Below are 19,621 nucleotides of genomic sequence, written 5' to 3'. Positions count from 1 at the left end.
TATTTTATTACTAAAGATGTGTGGGCTTGGGGAGAAAATCAATGTTTAAGTTAATGTGTAAATTGATAATATATAATATTTTTGTAACATATCCTAGATATTATTTTTAAAATATTAGGACTTATGAAGGAAAAAAATATTACATTTTAAAAAGTATGTAGAGCCAGGTGTAATGGTTCATGACAGAATCCACAGCACTGAGGCAGAAGTGAGAAATTCTCGAGTTTTGGGCCCATTTGCATATTTTGCAAGACCCTGTCTCAAATAAATGAATAAGCAAACTAAAGCAATTGTAAGGTCAGATAGAACATGCCCATTGTAGAAAAAAGAGCAAGGGGATAATACCTGAATTGTAAATACAGAGAATACCCAATTAAAAAAAAAAAAGAAGAAAAGAAAACCTAAAAAAGAAAGAAAGAAAGAAAAAAAATCACATAAAGGACATACTGAATTCTCAAGTTACCTTTTCTAAAGGCAAGTACAGATGGTGGCTTTAGGCTGTCTGCCAGCTTTAGTCGCTATAGGGGAAGTAGAGGTAAGGGAATTAGTTGATCTTCCTAACAGATCTGAAATTTGAGAAATTCTTTTACAGTAGAGAAGATGCTCATAGATAATACTAAATGCTAAATATATTATAATAAATTGCTTTTATTAATGTAGCTTATATACTTCAAATTAACTGCCTGTTGGATCTCCTGTCTGTTGTGTTACAGATTGCTACAGAAGCAATTGAAAACTTCCGCACTGTCGTCTCTTTGACTCGGGAGCAGAAGTTTGAAACTATGTATGCCCAGAGCTTGCAGATACCATACAGGTGAGACGCCCTGGAGAGTGGGCCAGACTTCTGAGGGATTTCCAAGCAGGACTTCAGTTTTCAGGATTGCTTTTTTCAAAAGGCAGATGGTACATGAAGAAAGTACTAGAAGGAACATTAGAGATTGTCAAGAGAGACATGAAGTGACCTGAGTTCACTGGTCCCAAGGAATGAAGCCAAGGAACTTGAAATGCAGAGGGAGACGGAGGAGAGAGAGAGGGAGAGGGAGAGAGAGAAGGAGAGGGAGAGAGAATATATAGTAAAGAGCTGGAGTAAGAAGAATCCCAAGCCCTTGGCAGAAAAGTTCAGATTAGAGAAAAGAAGAATGCAAGCCATGCCCGTAGAGATTGAGGGATGCTGGGAGAACCTGGAGGTGATGTAATCATTTATGACTACTTCCTGCTGATGTTTGGAATCATGACTAGAAGTCCAAAAGCTACATCTGAGACAAGCAGGCTGCTGTCCACATTTTACAGGACCATCTGGGCCTAGGGACATGAAGACCCAGATGAAGGAGTCTGTGAGGGTAGACAGGAGCACCTCTTAGTAGCCACTTCATAGATATCCTGGATTCAGGTTTTAAAGAAACACCTGGACTTCACACACACACACACACACACACACACACACACACACACACACACACACACACACGGCAGACAATAATGTTATGTTAAGGGGTTAGAAACATATGTTCTTGTGTGTACATTTGAAACTTTTAGACCTGTGATCTTGTCGTATGGGACGTGGTGGAGTCTGAAACCAGGAAAAGGGGAGGGATCCCATCCTCAGGAATAGGCAGGTGGGGAAGACAGCGCCGAGTCTCAGAGACAAGGCAGTTTCCCAAATCCACACAGCTACACAAAAGGGGATCCAGCTGAATTCCTTAGATGGAGTCCATAGTGTGTGTCATGCCTGCGTGCCTCTCTGCCAACCCATAAGCCTCTTGGATGACTGACAATGGAGTGAATTTGGATTGTCTTCTTTCCAGAAATGCAGTGAAGAAGGCTCATATCTTTGGGATCACATTCTCCTTCACACAGGCCATGATATATTTTTCCTATGCTGCTTGTTTCCGGTTTGGTGCCTACTTGGTGGCACATCAGCTCATGACTTTTGAAAATGTTATGTTGTGAGTATTGACTTCCTGAATAGATAAATATTTGATATATTGATTTATTCCAAGTCTTTAAAGCAATGAAATTTGCTCGCATACCAGCTGTACATTTAAAACCTTAGATGCAAAAAATTCTATCCAATTAGTAATGGCCAAAGGAACCTTGTGAAACGTAGCCACTTTAAAAAAAAATTTCACACATGTAAATGACACATGAGGAAAGTTAACCATCCATGTGTTTTGTATAGTTGTAGTTTTAAAAATTGCAGTACATTCCTTTAGCATGTATATAGAGGCCCAGGAAAAAGGGGGTTCCTAGTGTTCTGGAATACTCTCCGGCATTATGCTGGCTCCACTGTTTACTAGGGCACAGTGAAATGTTTATGGAGAAAAACAAGAGCCTTTGATGTTCTGGTGAATGATGGGTAAGGAAGTTAAAGATTTTCCCTGTTTTAAAGATAGTTTAGCAATAGACTTCGTCAAACATGGCACCCATTAAAACAGAGGTGCAGGCCAAATTTAGGGGAAGTGCCCAGGCATAAACATTGACAACTATACTTGATCTCTCTAAGGTCCTTCCCAGTCTGTGCTGTGAAAGCCATATCACAAATGCAAAGTGTCTTAGCAGCTGCAGGACATGTTAAATAGGGAGATGTTTGTCACATGTTTCATAGGCTTTGTGAGAATATGTTCCCACAACGAGCCACCAAGCCTCAGCGATATGGAATCAAAAACATTTGTTTTGTGCATAAGTCAGTTGTACTGATCTGAGTTAGTGTTACAAGACAGAGTAGGTGGCTAGTAAGTAAGAGTTGTCCTTTGTGTATTTACCTTTTAGAGACCTTGTAGCCATGGGGGGGGAGGGGAATGGGGAGGGAGAACATGCAAATGGAAATGAGCAAGCCCTACTAAGTACAGGAAACCTCCTGAGTCTTAGACATTCAGCTGAAGAAACAAAGTCACAACGTGAACCTTGATTCAAAGGGTTGGAAACACACTGCATCCTTCAAACAGAGGTGTTTGCAAAGGAGAGAGAGAGAGAGAGAGAGAGAGAGAGAGAGAGAGAGAGAGAGAGAGAGAGAGAGAGAGACTGCTAGGCATTTTAGAATGTCTCATTTGAAATCAAACAAACTGTTGAACACTTACAGTATTCCGACTAAGAATTTGAGCAGTTTGTCACGGCTGCCAGACATTGGTGTATGGCAAGGGACAAAGATGGGAGACCTCAGGCATGGCCTCTGGGATCTGAGAGGCTGTAGTGGAGAGTTGTCTGGCCGGCCCGGGGAGGAGGAAGTAAGGGTATCTTCCTTTTTATTGTCTGAAACCCACAGCCTTTGGTCCAGTGATTCCTACCCACTCCTGGTAAAGAGGACTCCTCGGGGAAGCCAGGTGGCTTCTCGAAAGGGTTCCTACTGACAGTAAAGCAGAGAACACAAAGTTGCCAAGGACGGCAGGGAACGCCACTCTCTTTTCGGTAGAGAACTAGACTTTGTTGAATCAGACCAGCTCCTGGTTGTTGTCCTTCATCTTCTGGTGCACCTGAGGAAAATTACAAGTGGAGCAATGTGGGTGGTGAGAGTTACCAAGTCTAGGCTGGCTCAGACAGGGACCACCATAGTGGTGTCTTTATAGTTCCTCTGTAGGATTTTTTTTCCTCTATTCTGAGCAGTGGTCACCCAGCATCCTGCTCCGGGGTATAGACTTGACAGCTGTGTGCACGTGATTTTTTCCCTTGTTTTTCAGGGTATTTTCTGCTGTTGTTTTTGGTGCCATGGCAGCTGGAAACACCAGTTCATTCGCTCCCGACTATGCGAAAGCCAAAGTGTCAGCGTCACACGTCATCAGGATCATTGAGAAAGTTCCCGAGATTGACAGCTACAGCACAGAGGGATTGAAGCCTGTGAGTTGGTTTATTCACTTACATGACCTGCTAACCCCATGAATAAAAGTAGTCAAAGAAGAAAGTTAATAAAATTGTGCTTTTTCGTATATTGATTGTAATATAAATTTCTAGGCCTTGAGTTTATTTCATTGAGCACTAATGTATGTTAAAACCCATTACTTTTACATGGCAGTTACAGAGAGATAAGAATAGTATCCTCTTCGTAGGCAAATTCTGGAGGAAGAGCTTTATTGAGCTTGTGTTATGCATTGGATAGTGTTAAAGCCACCACATAAATGCATTGATTCTCTCTTTTCCTTAAGACTTTTAAAAACACCATTGCCCTTTTGTTATATGTATGTGTGACTGTTCAATGGTCACAGTGCACATGGAGGCCAGAAGACAATTTTAGGAGTTGGCTCTCTACTTCCACCATGTGGATCCTGGGAACTGAAGTCAAGTTGTAGTTTGAGCAGCAGGGTTCCTATCCAAGACACTGGTTCTTTTAGAATCTATTCAAGTCTAGCTTTGTGAAATGAAGGTTAGCCTCACTGCAGAGTTCTCAGTAGAATTATACTGCATTCCTTACTACCCACCTGACTGGGGCCCTTTTGCCCTCCATGATTAGAATACATTAGCATGGTAATTAGAAGTCTTTCATTTGTAGGAGTCCTAAGTCCTTGGGTACCTAAGTCACAGGAGACTGAACTAGCAGACTGAACTAGCAGTCACAGGAGACTGAACTTGAGAACTGGGGAGCCTACTCCAGACTTTAGAAGCCAGAGACAATGGCTACCAGGTGCTGTACTGGGGCTTTATTGCTCTAGGCCTTAATTAGCAAATGCCCTGGTAATTTGAAACTATTAAGATTCTCACTTGACCAAACAGTGAGCAGCCTCAGCAGGCTGCACTTGCTAAATGTTACAGATGTTGGGGAAGATTCCAAGATTAGCTCCTATAGGTCTTGAGCCTAGGATGTCAGAACTTTGGTCCTTAAAGCTTTGCAGTTCTTCCAACAACTGGAGCCTAGAGTTTCTCATCTTTAGCTCTTTGCAATCTTTGTCATCTCTGCCTTCAGTCCCCAGTGTTATTGTCTGGAACTCTCTTCAGTCACCCTTCACTGGCATGCCAGCCATTGCTCTGCTGTTGCTACTGCTGTCTCTTCTTTGTGTGGTCAGCTCTGTCTACCGTGCTGATGAGAGAGAGGAAAAGTATCAAGCAAAGGCTTATGTATATCAAGACTATATTGACATTAATTATGGGCCTGTTACTGGGCCACCAGTGCTCCCCTGCTGTCCTGGATGGAAATGCTTGCTGGGCAGCCCTGTGTCTTCCACAGCAAGCTGTTAGAACACTCACAATGGAAACAACGCTTTCCTGCACTGAGAGTGCGCTTTTGCCACAAGTGGCTGTAATTGCAATACCATGCTCTTCAGACATTCATGAGGTGTTCAGTGCTGCCAAATCTGCATAAGGGCAGTTCAGGCGGCTGTCAAAGGGGCTGCTTAGCTGACAGCCTTCTGCTGGAGGAAGCTGGATAATAAGAGGAGGGCCTGTCAAGTAGCCCATTGTTTGTACTCTTTAGTCATTTCTGCAAAGATGAGTACAGTGAAGACTTAGTTGAGTACTCAGCACAGAGCTAACAGTACTTAAGAATTGCCCTGGCAGCCAGGGAAAGGCGGGTCCTTTAGATCTGCCTCACCTGGGCGTAGCTAGGCTCCACCCTACTCCTTGTTTCCATAATCAAATTGACTAAATCAACTTTCTCATTCTAGAATCGGTTAGAAGGAAACGTGAAATTTAATGGAGTCGTGTTCAACTATCCCACCCGACCCAACATCCCAGTGCTTCAGGGACTGAGCCTCGAGGTGAAGAAGGGCCAGACGCTCGCCCTGGTGGGCAGCAGTGGCTGTGGGAAGAGCACAGTGGTCCAGTTGCTCGAGCGCTTCTACAACCCCATGGCGGGAACAGTGGTGAGCACACTTTTGTATTCAGAACATTTCAGGTTTTCAATCATCCAAGTGCCTGGGTATTATTAACTCTTGATTATAAGCCACATTTCCCCCTATGTCTTTAAATAATAACCACACTGAGAAGCATCCCCCAGTTATAGTTTGGTGTCTAAGCTGCACCATCTAATGATCTGAGGGGGTTGAATCTATGAGCTGTTTCCAACACTTCCTACTCTCAGTAAACAGCTTGCTTGGCATGTCTGAAAGAAGCTAGGGAGGAGACGGAGATTTGGGGAACTATGGAGTGGTTGGCAGTGGAAGAGGTAAGAATAACAGCAGAGCAGGGGTCCTTTGAGGTGACAACTTCTAAAGGAGGAATCTGGAGGCTCAGCATTCAGGAGTGCTCAATGCTCTTTCAGAGGACCTGCACAAGCATCCACGTGGTGACTCACAGTCAGCCATAACTTCACTGCCAGGGGAGACTGACTCCTGCTTTTGACCTGTCTGTCCTCCTGTGTATTCAGGGTGCACACATATACACCGAGGCACATGCATCCATAAAATCATAGTACGTAAAAAGAAAATTCCTTTTTTTGCTACAGGGTTTCTTAGGGTAACCTTGGCTATCCGGGAACTAGCTCTGTAGACCAGGCTGGCCTTGAACTCACAGATATACATCTGCCTCTGCCTCCCAAGTGCTGGGATTAAAGGCGTGTGCCAGCACTCCCCAGTTCCAATAAAACCAATGTTTTCAAAAGGAGGAAACTGAAGCGTGCTTTGGTTATGAATTTCAGGACATGTGGTTGGATAACGGGAAAATAGTGCAAAGCAACAACTTAGGGCAGGAAATTGTTGTTCTGTATGCATTAAGTTATCCAAGAGCTAACTATGGCCAATGCAGAGATAGAACAGTGACCCAAACATCGATTCCCATCAGCTCCAAGGGACCCTGGCTGCCCTAAATGATGAAGATGAATGGAGACTTTTCAGTCTGATACCCATGGCTTTTTAAGCTTCCATACAATAATTATTCAAAACCAATCATGCTTTACTCGGTGGCTTAGTTAGGGTTTTTATTGCTGCTATGAAACACCATGACCAAAAAAAGAGCAAGTTAGGGAGGAAAGGGATTATTCAGCTTACACATGCACAGCACAGTTCACCACTGAAGGAAGTCAGGACAGGAAGTCAAACAGCAGGATCCTGGAAGCAGGAACTGATGCAGAGGCCATGGAGGGGTACTTCTTACTGCCTTGCTTCCCATGGCTTGCTCAGCCTGAATTTTACAGAACCCCAGGAGCAGTGCTGCCCACTGATCGCTAAGTGAGGAATGCCTTATAGCTGGGTCACATGACACATGTCCTCAGTTGAGGCCCCTTCCTCTCTGATGACTCTAGCTCGTGGCAAGTTGACACAAAACCAACCAATATACTCAGTTTATTCCATAAGTTGCAAATGCTTTGCATCTTTTTACTTTATTAAAAAAAGTGGTTTTTTTTTTTCTGAGTTCGACTTTATGCTTTCAGTTTTGTTGTTAAAATTTGACAACAGAACTCTGACATAGCAGTTTCAACCTGTGGGTCGAGACCCCATTGGGGATCATGTGTCATATTTGTGTTTATTTTCTATTTATGCTATGATTCATAACATCTATAACAGTAGCAAGATTACAGTTATGAAGTAGCAACAAAACAATTTTGTGGCTGGGGGGGTCACCACAACATGAGGAACTGTATTAAAGGGTCACAGCATTAGGAAGGTTGAGAACCAGCCTTCAAAAAGGTATTTGCTACATTCAAAGCAATTAGAGGAGATAGTGTCAGCCACCAGAACTTTGAGTAATGTCCTGAATAAGCTTTTATTAAACAGCACGTAAACTTTGCAATTAAAAAAGACTAGCATATGGTGACTTTAACTGGGAAGACGGAAAATATGCTTGTGTAAATTTGATTAGAGAAGGAAGACCTGGAGCTAGCTCTTAATGGCTGTGTAGGATTTGCATATTGCAGAGCAATATGCTGATTGCAAGAGGTAATGTGGGTTTTGCTTGGTAGTGCGGAGTAGCAAGCAGACCAGTTAAAGTGGAATCTAGCAGAAGCAATAGTTTCCCAAATTGCGTTATATTTTAAGAAGAATTTTAAAATCTCACAGGATCTTATTATCTTCACAATAACTTCCTAGTAGGGTAGAGCATTCTACCAAGGGAAGCAAGCTCTCAGAGGAGGAATTTGGAGAAGAGAAAGAGAACAGGTCATGCCACTTGAGTTAACTCAGCGTGGAGGTCAGCCCATGGCAGTCAAGAGGCCACAAGATAGATGGGGAGCTATAGAGACAGAGAGAGTGAAAAAGCCCAAAGTACTTAGGTTCTAGACAGTATTTGGAAAAATAATTATAAATGAAGAAAAATTAGCATTACACATTTCTGAGTCAAAAGGTAGTCCTGAAGCAAGTGTACCAAAGGCAGAGATTCTGGGGAGAAAACATTAATTATCATTAGCAGGATATTTATTCCTCCCATCTTCTTTGCGTGGCTTAACATGAACTCATCTTCCTTAGGGGTGGTCTCTTGGCTAGGTGATTTCTTAGGGGAGGAAACGGCATGTCCTCGTGCACAGGTAGATTCCATTCTTTACTGTAACTTTAGCAAACGGTGACATTATCACATAAGGGACAATAATGGTTCTGCAAAACCATCAGCATCAGGAGAGCATAACCTAAACATGGTCAAGAATAGTTTCAGTTCAGTACAGAAACAGAAACCCAAGAGACTCTATCAAAGGAATGTTCGCTCTTTGCTGACCTGAATGAATAAACGCAGTGAAGGCGGCCCTGGGATTTCCAACTGCGCTGCTGCTACAGGTCTTCAAACCAGATGTTCTGGGGAATTATGTCAGCATTATAGCCATTCCTATTGTACAGAAACAAAGTCGATACGGCTATTGGAGGGACTCCCATCTTCCACCACACCACCAGCCTAGTCCTGTTAGATGAGAATTGGTGTCTGGCCCCCAAATTTTGCACAGTAATGTTCACAGATGGAATCAAGTGTGCTTCCAAAAACTGGGAGTCAGGGAAGGGGGCCTGAGCCTCTTTCTGTTTGTCTTAAGACCTATTTATGTATTTTATGTATATGGGGTGCTTTGCATGTACATCTGCGCTCCAGAAGAGGGCATCAGAGAGGTGTGAGCGACCATATGGGTACTCAGAATTGAACTCACGAACTTCCGAAGAGCTGTGAGTGCTATTAACCACAGAGCCATCTCTTCAGCCCCTACCTTTTTGGTTCTTAATATGTAAAGGTAGACACACACACAAAATATGAAAGTAAAGGCTGATTTATGTAGTACAGGGATGTCTCAAGACACTATCCAAATGCACTGAAGTTAATGTATTTTTGTTCTTCACAAGAATACCCATTATCATCTTCTGTGAATTGTACTCGAGCCCTAAAATGCCAGGTTCCTAGCAGCCAGCCTCCTTGCAGAAGCATCTCCAATAGGTTATTTTACTTACTGCTGTGGAAAATGATTGGGCAGCTGAGCAACATTTGGTTGTAAGAACTTAAAAGAGCACTCGTCCTCGAGGACCACCCTGGATTCAGGAAACTCTTATGGCCGACAGTAAGCTTTACATCATGCTTCATAGGACCTTACCTGAGGGTGGCCTTCAAACTTTACTGCATGTTGTGATTGCAATGACCTAGAAAGCTAGTAAAGGATACTAGGTAAGAGGTAGCTTTTGCTACCCTGCCTAAGCTCCGAACAGAGAATATTGGGTTCAAGGACAAAACACACAAACACACACACACACATACACACACCTACACACACATACACACCCACACCCACACACATGCACACATACACACACATGCACACATACACACATATACATGCACACATACACCCACACCTACACACACACATGCACACATATACACACACCTACACACACACACATGCACACATACACGCATACACACACATGCACATATACACACACACCTACACACACACACATGCACACACACCCCACACACACATACACAAATACACACCCCACACACACACATGCACAAATACACACACACCTACACACATGCACACACACATGCATGCACACACACATACACACACATACACACACGCACACATACACACAAGCACACACACATGTACACATTCACACATAAGCACACACACATGTACACATTCACACACAAGCACACATACACACCTACACTCACACACACACACACACACACACACACACACACAGTTGTTCAATTTCAACTTGTCTTTTGCCACAGTTGCTCAACACTACTTCTCTCCCACTGGAGGAGCAGTACACTTAGCTCCCCACCACTCCACCTGCCTTCAACTTTAGTCGCTCAGTTACATTTAGTCCCCCCTGAAGGTCACCTACAGCCCACTTGTAGAAGAGGCCTGTGGAGAGCAGAGTGTTCAGTTATATAAACTGGATTTTCTCTTGTATGTAGAAGTTAAGTATAATATAAAATAACATCAAAGAAGAAGATGACTATTAGCAAAGAGGACGAGGGACAGTAGTTAATACATTCTAATAGATAAAGAAATATTTTAAACGAAATGATGATGATGACGACAAAATCTGGGTACTGAAGTCTTACTTATCCTTGTATGTGTGTGCTTTGAGATAGAGCTTTGCTCCACAGTTCAAACTGATCTAGTAGAACTTGGCATGCAGCTGAGGGTGACTTGACCTTCCGGTGGTCTTCCTCAGCCGCCTTAGTGTTGGGGTAGCAGGCTTGTGCTACCATGCCTGTCGCATGCTTTCATGTTTTTCACTGCCTATCTGCATCCTTTATTCTGTACTTTGACTTATTAAAAGGTTTAGAAAGCTAGGAGAGTAGATGCACATAGTAGTTTCCATGGCAACAGAGCTTGGTACCAGCAAGGTCATGGTATGCTTTCTATCCCTGTAACTGCCAGTCTTCCAAGTAGAAATGCATTCCTGTGGCAAAGGTCTATCCTAGCTCTGGCCAGGGCTCCCTAGAGGTACCAGTTACTCGCATGGCACGCAAAAGACATATCTGAGCCAGATCACACTTAGCATCATTATTTGACTATCGAAAGCTGGGGTACTGGTGTCTTCTTTGGAAGCCATTAACAGCTCCCTCATTTGAATACTTGTTTTCCCCCAAAAGAGATCTGTTTGGTTGGCATACCTGTATCATAAAAGGATTTTATTAGCAAATCTATGCAGGGGCTGCCCCAGTTTCTGTGTGTTTAGCTCATTGGTTCTCAACCTTCCTAATGCTATGCCCCTCTTTTACCACTATACAGTTACTCTCGTTGTGGTGACCCCCAACCATAAAATCATTCTTGCTGCTACTTCATAACTGTAATTTTGCTACTGTTGTGAATGGCACTATAAATATGTGTTTTCTGATGGCAACCCCTGTGAAAGAATTGCTCAACCCTAACATAGTCATGACCCATAGTTAAGAACCAGTGATATAGGATAAAGGTGGCCTTTTCTTTCCTACTCTTGGCTCAGTATTGAACATACCATGAATACTTCTATACTCTTGTCTGTCTGTCCATCCTGTCTGTCTGTCTGTCTGTCTGTCTCCGTCTCTCTCTCTGTCTCTCTCTGTCTCTCTCTGTCTCTCTCTGTCTCTCTCTCTGTGTGTCTCTCTCTGTCTCTCTCTCTGTCTCTCTCTCTCTCTCTCTCTCTCTCTCTCTCTCTCTCTCTCCTTCTCTCTCTCTCTCTCTCTCTCTCACACACACACACTTCTCTCACTGTGCCATAGTGGACCTTCTTGGGACCACAAGAGACAGGCTGCTCTGCTTTGCCTATGTCAGGGCTTCTTTCTCCATCTTCAAAGATAGATATCTGGCCAAGTCCTTTCATGACACACACTTCTGGATAGCCTGCTCCTGTCCCCTGTCAGGAACTCATTGGCAACAGTAACACAACCGGGATAATCATCACATTTTAGACTTAGCCATGAGTAGCATACTAACATATATATATGCACATGATACAATGCGCTTCTTTAATGCCTCTTTGCCAAAAGGCATCCACAGTTTTGAGGGATTGGGACACTGATACTTTTGGAAGGAGGTCAGTTTTCTGCTTATTACTATGTAAATTTAAAAACCAGGGTGAAGACAATAAGAAATGTGTACTTTCTCAGAGTGTACAGTTATGGTATTCTTTAACAAACCTTAAAAAATCCAAAGTTAAATAAGCAAGGATTCTTTCATCTCATGGCAACCCCACAGTCTTAAAGTATGAAGTAATGACGGTGATTTTGGTAAATCTGAATGATGCTGGTCCTGAAGTTGATCTGTGAACGCTCGCTCTCAGTTTCTAGACGGCAGGGAAGTAAAGCAGCTGAACGTCCAGTGGCTCCGAGCTCAGCTGGGCATCGTGTCCCAGGAGCCCATCCTGTTCGACTGCAGCATCGCCGAGAACATCGCCTACGGAGACAACAGTCGGGTCGTGTCTCACGATGAGATTGTGAGGGCGGCCAAGGAGGCCAACATCCACCAGTTCATCGACTCTCTGCCTGAAGTATGTCTCTCTCCAGATTAAGATTACCAAAGAAAAGGTAGCAGTGGAGACATATCCACGTGTATACACAGATCTGGCCACATCTCCCTTTTTACCTGTGCCTATGAGTCCTGTCCAGGCAGAAGCAAAGTGCTACATCCATCCAGGAACTGCCTAGGAGGAGGCCTGGGAGAGACCTACAGCTTCTGGGCTGCAGGCCCCACCCCTTCAGGGGACAATCTTCTTCCTTCAAGTCTGAGTGAACGGCCAGGAGTTCATATCTCTGTCCCTTGATTCTGACAAAGGAGTAGCTCTCACCATCTATCCCCCTTCTCCATTTCTGTCTCATCCATCACTTTGCAGTTCCTTTACCAGCTTCAAGCCTCATTCTAGAGTTAGTCCAGGCTGGCAGCTGGACTCATGCTAGAAACGAGCCTCTCTAATTAGGGCTTAGTCATTGAGAAGGTATTGTACAATTTCATAACCATTGTGCGTTTTGGGGGCCCCAGGCTATATTTATGAATTTGGTTACTAAAATGTTTCTTAGGTGAGTGTCCTGTGGACGTCCTCTTATTCCTCCAGTAAGTCTGATAAATAGGACCACTGGCTGTATCTTAAGCTTGTTTAGTCATTTTGATTTTATTGTTTTTTATCTTACATATATGTGCGTTTTACCTTCACATGTGCCTGTATACCACATTCAGGCCTGGTGTCTCAAGAAGCCAGAAGGCATCAGATTCCATGAGACAGGCTGTTATAGACAGTTGTGAGCTACCATGGTTGTTCTGCAAATTTACCTGGGAGCAGCCAGCATGTTTAACCACTGAGCTCTCCAGCCCCAAGTCTCACCCAAATAATATACCTTCTTCCATTGTCACCAGTTAAGTTACTGTCACGTGACATGCCCTCTTAGAATAAGATTGAATAGCCCCAAACCAGCTGAGGGCAAAGGATGGCTTGACCAAGTGGCTCTATCTCTTCCCAAGTTCCCTCTTGTCATGTGGCCCTTCCACAGATAACTGCTCCTCCTGAGCACAAGGCCTGGAGGGAGATTTGTCCCCTTGCTCTCCTCGGTGTAGTCCAGCCCTGGGTGATTGGCTCTTGAGGCTGAAATACTCCAAGTCCAAGCCTACAGACCCCTTTGCCAATGAGAGTCACTGCTTGTCAAAGCCTGAATCCTCGCCTTAGAAGCTGGTAGAAAAGCAGATTTTCATCAGTCTCTATATTAGCTTTTCTGCGGGGAGAATAACAAAAAGCAGAACAGTGTGATATTGAAATCCCAGGTGACAGTGACACAGAGGACACAGCAGAGTGACCGCCTCCCACAGGACCTGCTTTTCTGGACAGAGTCATCACTCTGTCACTACGCCCCATTCTCTAAGCATCTGCTCCTGAGTGGTTAATCCTAGACTCTGCCTTACTTTGCCCCAGCCTGTGTCCTCCTCCTCTCTGCAGAGTTCACAGCACCATCTTCTCTGCTCTCTGAGCATCACTGATCAGTGTGGTCTGGTAGCCCTGCGTTCACCTGAGGCAGGACATGCCAATGCATCGGATTCTGTGGCAACAGTTCCATCCTCGCCAGTCCCCCCATCTTCTCCACAGAGGCAGGTTTTGTTCTACCCACCATAGAAGTGGAGTTGCCCAACAAAATAAATAAAAATGGCACCCTTACATAGAGCATGGATTTCACAGTCAAAGTCACAAGAGCCAGAGCTGTATGTGTGACTAATTCCAACCTGCCACCAGCCTACAAATAATAAGGCAGTATGTTTTCTGGTTACGCCTGCTGTGACATCCTCTCCTGCTTTCTGATGCTAAGCTATCTTTTAGCCCATGTCTTTGTCATTGTATACAGTAATTTGTGACAGTTCTCTGCTATTGAGATGATAGGGAAATGGTTTTGAAAGACTCTGGACTTGGATAAAGAAGGGTCTGTTTTAAGCTTAGTGGAATTCCTGGACAGGTTAAAAATCATTTAAATGTTGGAGATAATTTAATAGAAGCATGCGTGCACACACACAGAGACAGAGACAGAGACAGAGACAGAGAGGGGGGATTTTTTAAGGTTTTTTTTTTCCTGCTTTAATCACACAGGGTGTCACTTGCTGCTGACAAAATGTTTGTTTTTATGAGCAGCTGTTCCAATCATTTCCTTTCTCTTTCCAATCTTTGTTTCGAATACAAAAAAACAGGAAATGAAAGATAATGGACTTGTGAGATTGTTGAGCAGAGAAAGCCGGGCTTATTTACACTAAAGCATATAATTTTGGAGCCCAAGTATCTGTTTTCAAAAGGAACCATTGAACCTCCCAATTAGGGCTTTATTCTGACTTGTTTAGTTTTCTGGGAACCTATTTTTAGCCTCTGAGACGAAATTTATCTAATTATCCTATTTGCCGCGATCAAACCGTGTCTGCACGTTGCCTTCGGCTCTGTCTTCCTAACAACCAAATTCCGTCCACAGAAATACAACACCCGAGTAGGAGACAAAGGAACTCAGCTGTCGGGCGGGCAGAAGCAGCGCATCGCCATCGCCCGCGCCCTCGTCAGAAAGCCTCACATTTTACTTCTGGACGAAGCAACATCCGCTCTGGATACAGAAAGTGAAAAGGTAAGGAGAAGTTGGGTTCTTCTCCGCCTTCGTGGAGAACGCAGCTCCAGACAGCCGATTGCTGCGGATGGTGGCTCCCAGTGGAGTGTGAACATGTCTGCAGCTGGGGCTTAGGAGACCTTCCCTGGTAAGAGGCAGATCAGTCCTGTGTGTTCCACATGCTCTGCCTACAATCTGCACGCTGGCAGCCGTCTGCTCCTGCAGGGAGCATCCCTGCAGCCTGTGAGGAGCTGGAGCTGAGAGGCTGGAGTCGGAAAGGCTAAGAACTGAGCGATCTGAAAGGCAGATGGTCAAGAGATGTTTGCTACCCACTGCGACCGTTTTGGTTGGCGCTCCAGCTGGGCTGGAGGCCTGCTTTAAGGCTGTTGCGTGGCAAGGAACATGAGTGTTTTTAAATGGTTGGATAAATGTATTTAATACCCTTACCTTAATATTAGATTATCCCTGTCACAGAACTCATCTAAAGTCACTTTTTTTTCCTGATGTAGTAGACCCCTTAGTCTCTAAAGTTTATGTTCATTTATACCACTGGTTTTGTTTTTTTTACTATTTGTTAATTATTTATTATACAAAATAATGTACTTAAATAATTGTTTAATCATCGTGTTTTAATCACTTACTTTGCTTATATTTTCTTCCTGATTACCCTCCTCCATCCATCATTCACCAAATGATTCCTTATTTTCACACTAAGAATATGTGTATTATATATATAAGTATATAGTTATTGCCACACCTAGAAAGAAAACACAGTATTTTGTTTTTCCTACACCTCGTTGTCCTCTTTTCTTCTCCTCTTCTTCCTTTGAACCCTAACAAGCACCACAGAGTCTCCCTTCTAAGTTTATATCATACATACCTTTAAATAGAAATTTCGCATATGAGAAAGCACACAGCATTGGCCTTTCTGGGCCTGTTTTATTTCTTTTAACATATCTCCAATCCCACTTTCCTTCAAATGACAGCACTTAATTCTCCCTTATGGCGGAACAGCACATTTTCTTTATTCATTCATCTGTTCGTGTGTATCCAGCCTGGTCCCACACGGAAGCTGTGATGAATTGCACACAAACTCTTAGCTATGGTATTAAGTTGGAACCTTTAGGTCCATGCCCAGGCACAGGTATAGCTGCTTCCGTTTCTGCCTTTGCTTTGGGGATCTGCCGCACTGATTTTCATAGCAGATGCCCCAGTTCTCATCCCTCCAGTAGCCTGGGGGCTCTGTCCCCTCACCCCTGCCAGCATAGGCTGACCTTTGTTCTCTTGCTGTCAGACGTTCTGGCTTCCATAAGATAGAATCCTCATAGTTTAACAACACAATTGAAGAAGAACAGAGAGTTCAAATCCTGGGTCTGGTTATGGACGGGATCTATAGGAGGAGGACTGTTTATATCACTAATTGGTTCAATTGTGAAATAGGTTGTCCAGGAAGCGCTGGACAAAGCCAGGGAAGGCCGCACCTGCATTGTGATCGCGCACCGCCTGTCCACCATCCAGAACGCAGACTTGATCGTGGTGATTCAGAACGGCAAGGTGAAGGAGCACGGCACCCACCAGCAGCTGCTGGCGCAGAAGGGCATCTATTTTTCGATGGTTCAGACTGGAGCAAAGCGCTCATGAGCTGTGACTGAGGTGCTAAGTGTATTTTTAATATTGGTGTTTAGACATGGTGCTTAACCAAAGTTAAAACGTGAGCACTGTTAAAGGTAATTTCATCAAGATGAGAGGCCTAATTAAATGAGCTGAAATTGAAAAAAAAAATTATTAAACAGGGCCATGTTTTTAATTGCATTATGTGATTCATAAGTGAACTGAATATTTTTTTAAATAAAATACGTAATTTTGTTTCTATTTTTAATTTCCACCCTATTTTCTTAAATGATTATAAAGGCTGTAAAGGGTGCTATTCCTTAAATTGCCTATAAATAATTAAATTTTCATATAATTGGAGTCATCTGTTGTGCATATGAATTCATCTATTCTTCCCAATAGAGTGCTGTAAATAATTCCAGCTTTCAGCAAAGTGGATTTGAATAACCTCTCCATTTTTTGTGGGCTGGTTTAGTTATTTAAGTGATTTTCATTTTGGGTGCCTTTTCACACGGAGATCGCAAAGCCACGAGTATGGCTGGTTCTCAGACTGTTACCTGCGGCTCTCAAACCCAGCATCCAATTTGTGGAAAGTAAAACGAGGTATCATTTTGAAGTATGCATTGCTCACATGCACCTCAAAAATATTTTTTTTGTTCTACAAAAGAGCTCTTCCATAATTCCAATGCTTTTGTAACTTTATAAGTTTAATTAGTCCTTGATTCTCCATTGTTTCTAGTAATTGGTCTCTTCCAAAGCTGGCCTTCCTGACTACAGGTGTTTAAAATCTGCTGTGTTTTTCAACCCATCATGATACAAACAAGGGGACATCCCAAAAAGCTTGACCCTGACACGATAAACGTGAGTGAGGATCACAAGCTCCGGGGCCATGTTTATTAGGGTAAATGGTATCCCCGACACATAAGATGCTCATACAAAGAAATCTATGAGCAGATGATATTCCCAACAAGAAATGCATGACCAAAAATGGGCAAATTTCAATAATAAAAAAATATACAAGTCTAGTCTACAGAGCAAGTTCTAGGACAGCCAGGGCTACACAGAGAAACCCTGTCCTGAGAAAACAAAACAAAACAAAACAAAAATTGACTCTCTTAGTAACTTCCTGATAATAGAGGGTATCTTTACTGTGGTGCTGGTTTACTTAAATATTAACAATGTAACAAGTGTCTTAAATAAGCATATGCTTCAATATAGCACCGTCAATTCTTGAAGCCTAATTAAGAGACGAAAAAGAATGTTGTTGAGCCATTACCTATAATATTAAAAACTGTACAGCTTTAATGTTGGCTTAATAGTTGAACATTAGTGTGCATACCTGTAATCCTAGGACGCCATATAGGAGGATCTTGAGTTGGAGGCCACCCAAGCTGCAAAGCAAGTGTCAATCCAGTCTGGGATACAAGAAGGCCTTGCCTTAGAGAAACAGAAATCAAATCTGTTTATCTTAACAGACTTCTTTTAAGTGAAATGAAAAAGCGTTACATTTTCATTGCAATCACCAACTGGACTAGTGTGTAATCTTTTACAAAGCTAAACTGGACAGCAGACCAGATAGACAAATGAGCACCTAGAACTTGCCTCGCCTCCGCGGAGAAGCAGAGCAGCAAATATGCAGCTGCATTTTGGGGTGAGTGGTACTGGTCAGAATGAAGGTGGCAGTAAGGTAGAGCCAGGAACCAGCACAACCCAGAGACCTAGCGTGGAAGCCCAGCGGGGAGTAGAAAGCATGCCAACAAACATGGCCCCTGTTCTCTGGCTGAGGCCCCACATCAGGGAAGAGAGTGCATAGCAAAATCCTCGAGACCCCATAGCAGTAGACACCAGCATCTTCCTCAGGAGGGACAGGCTTTTAGCCCAGTTCAGAAAGCCTCTGGGAGTCTACACTGTGATTTCTCCACGTTAGCCAGATTAGCACCAACCAGCCCCCAAACAGGCCATGAAACATAAAATACGTGGTGGTCAGCAACAGCTCAGGACTTCCAGAGCAAGATAAAGGGACACTTGGCAACAGTTGACAAAACAAGACAAAGAGCAGTAGGTGGCAGGGACAGGCAGCTCCAGGAATTCCCCATCAGGGAAGCATGCTCAGACTGCTGACACCCAAACCCTAGTGAATTTTTTTCAACTTTAGGAGTACTTTAATCCCTATACATCTTATAGATTTATTTATAACAGATTCTGAGTAATGGGCTTCTGAGAAAATCATATCCATGTCCCGGAAGTGTCTGCCCTGGGGGAGGAAAAAGGTAGGGGCAGGAAGAGGAGGGGTGTAAGCCTGAGAGGGTCAAAGCCATTGCTGTTTGCTGAGCTCATTCTTTCTAAGGAGTGTATTCCTGTGTTTTACAGAAGCTAAAGGTGAAGGGAAGGAGAACAGCCAAATTAAACAGTAACTGAAACTCTCTCTTCTCTTGGATATGCATCCAGGAGCATGATCAGTCCCCAAGTAGATATGCCAAGAACCAATGCAGCCCATGGTTTATTAGTCAACCTGTCAGAAGTGTAAGATAAACTGGAGGATGCAAAAAGAGGAGAAAGTGAAAAGTCCAAAGCCATGTCTAAGGGTTGAGCCACGCCCTGCCCATCACCCAGTGTTTTAGATTACCAGCAGATTCTTGGCAGAATTATTACAAGCCAAAAGAATATGGAATAAAAATAAAAACCTGAGACAAGCCAGTGCAGAGAGAGTTTATCACCTCCAGAAGGGCCTTACAAAAGACACCAGAAAGATTGCCTGGGAGAACTTAAACTGGGGAAGACAGCATAAGTCAGAAACTCTAGCTTTAAGAAGACTGAGGCTGGAGGATCATGACTTTCTAACTACCCTGAGCAACATAATGGGATCCTGTCTTAGTGTGAAAGGAAGAGAGGGGAGAGAAAGTAATATAAGAGATTAACATTTTTTTAATCAATAGAATGACAAGCTCTTTTTTATTGTCTCATACATTACATGGTCCACAGAATTAACTAAGCAGGAGGAAACATTTCTAACTGTGAATGTAATAAATTAAATTGCTAAAAGTAAAACACACAGACCAGTTTCACAAAGAGGAAGAGAGAAGTGCTCCTTACAAGAAAGTCACTTCATGTGGAA

The 19,621-nt window shown here is 43.3% G+C and overlaps 1 protein-coding gene across 2 annotated transcripts in view; it reads left to right on the top strand.

Annotated features, from left to right (window-relative positions):
• Positions 1–16,866, top strand: part of LOC308435446 (ATP-dependent translocase ABCB1) — a 58,168-nt gene extending 41,302 nt beyond the window's left edge. Inside the window, exons 22-28 of one of the 2 annotated variants that reach the window (XM_080936080.1) lie at positions 714–814; positions 1,806–1,946; positions 3,675–3,831; positions 5,589–5,786; positions 12,120–12,326; positions 14,770–14,916; positions 16,336–16,866. In XM_080936080.1, the coding sequence (XP_080792206.1) occupies positions 714–814; positions 1,806–1,946; positions 3,675–3,831; positions 5,589–5,786; positions 12,120–12,326; positions 14,770–14,916; positions 16,336–16,536 (1,152 nt within the window). In that variant the 3' untranslated portion in view covers positions 16,537–16,866. The remainder of the gene's footprint in view (positions 1–713; positions 815–1,805; positions 1,947–3,674; positions 3,832–5,588; positions 5,787–12,119; positions 12,327–14,769; positions 14,917–16,335) is intronic. The other variant, XM_080936081.1, reaches the window with a different exon arrangement.
• The last annotated feature ends 2,755 nt before the right edge of the window (positions 16,867–19,621 follow it).

Source organism: Micromys minutus (genome assembly GCF_963924665.1).
Source record: "Micromys minutus genome assembly, chromosome: 23".
NCBI lineage: Eukaryota > Metazoa > Chordata > Mammalia > Rodentia > Muridae > Micromys > Micromys minutus.
Note: the sequence above shows the minus strand (reverse complement) of the source record. Positions and strands in the feature narration are given on the sequence as shown.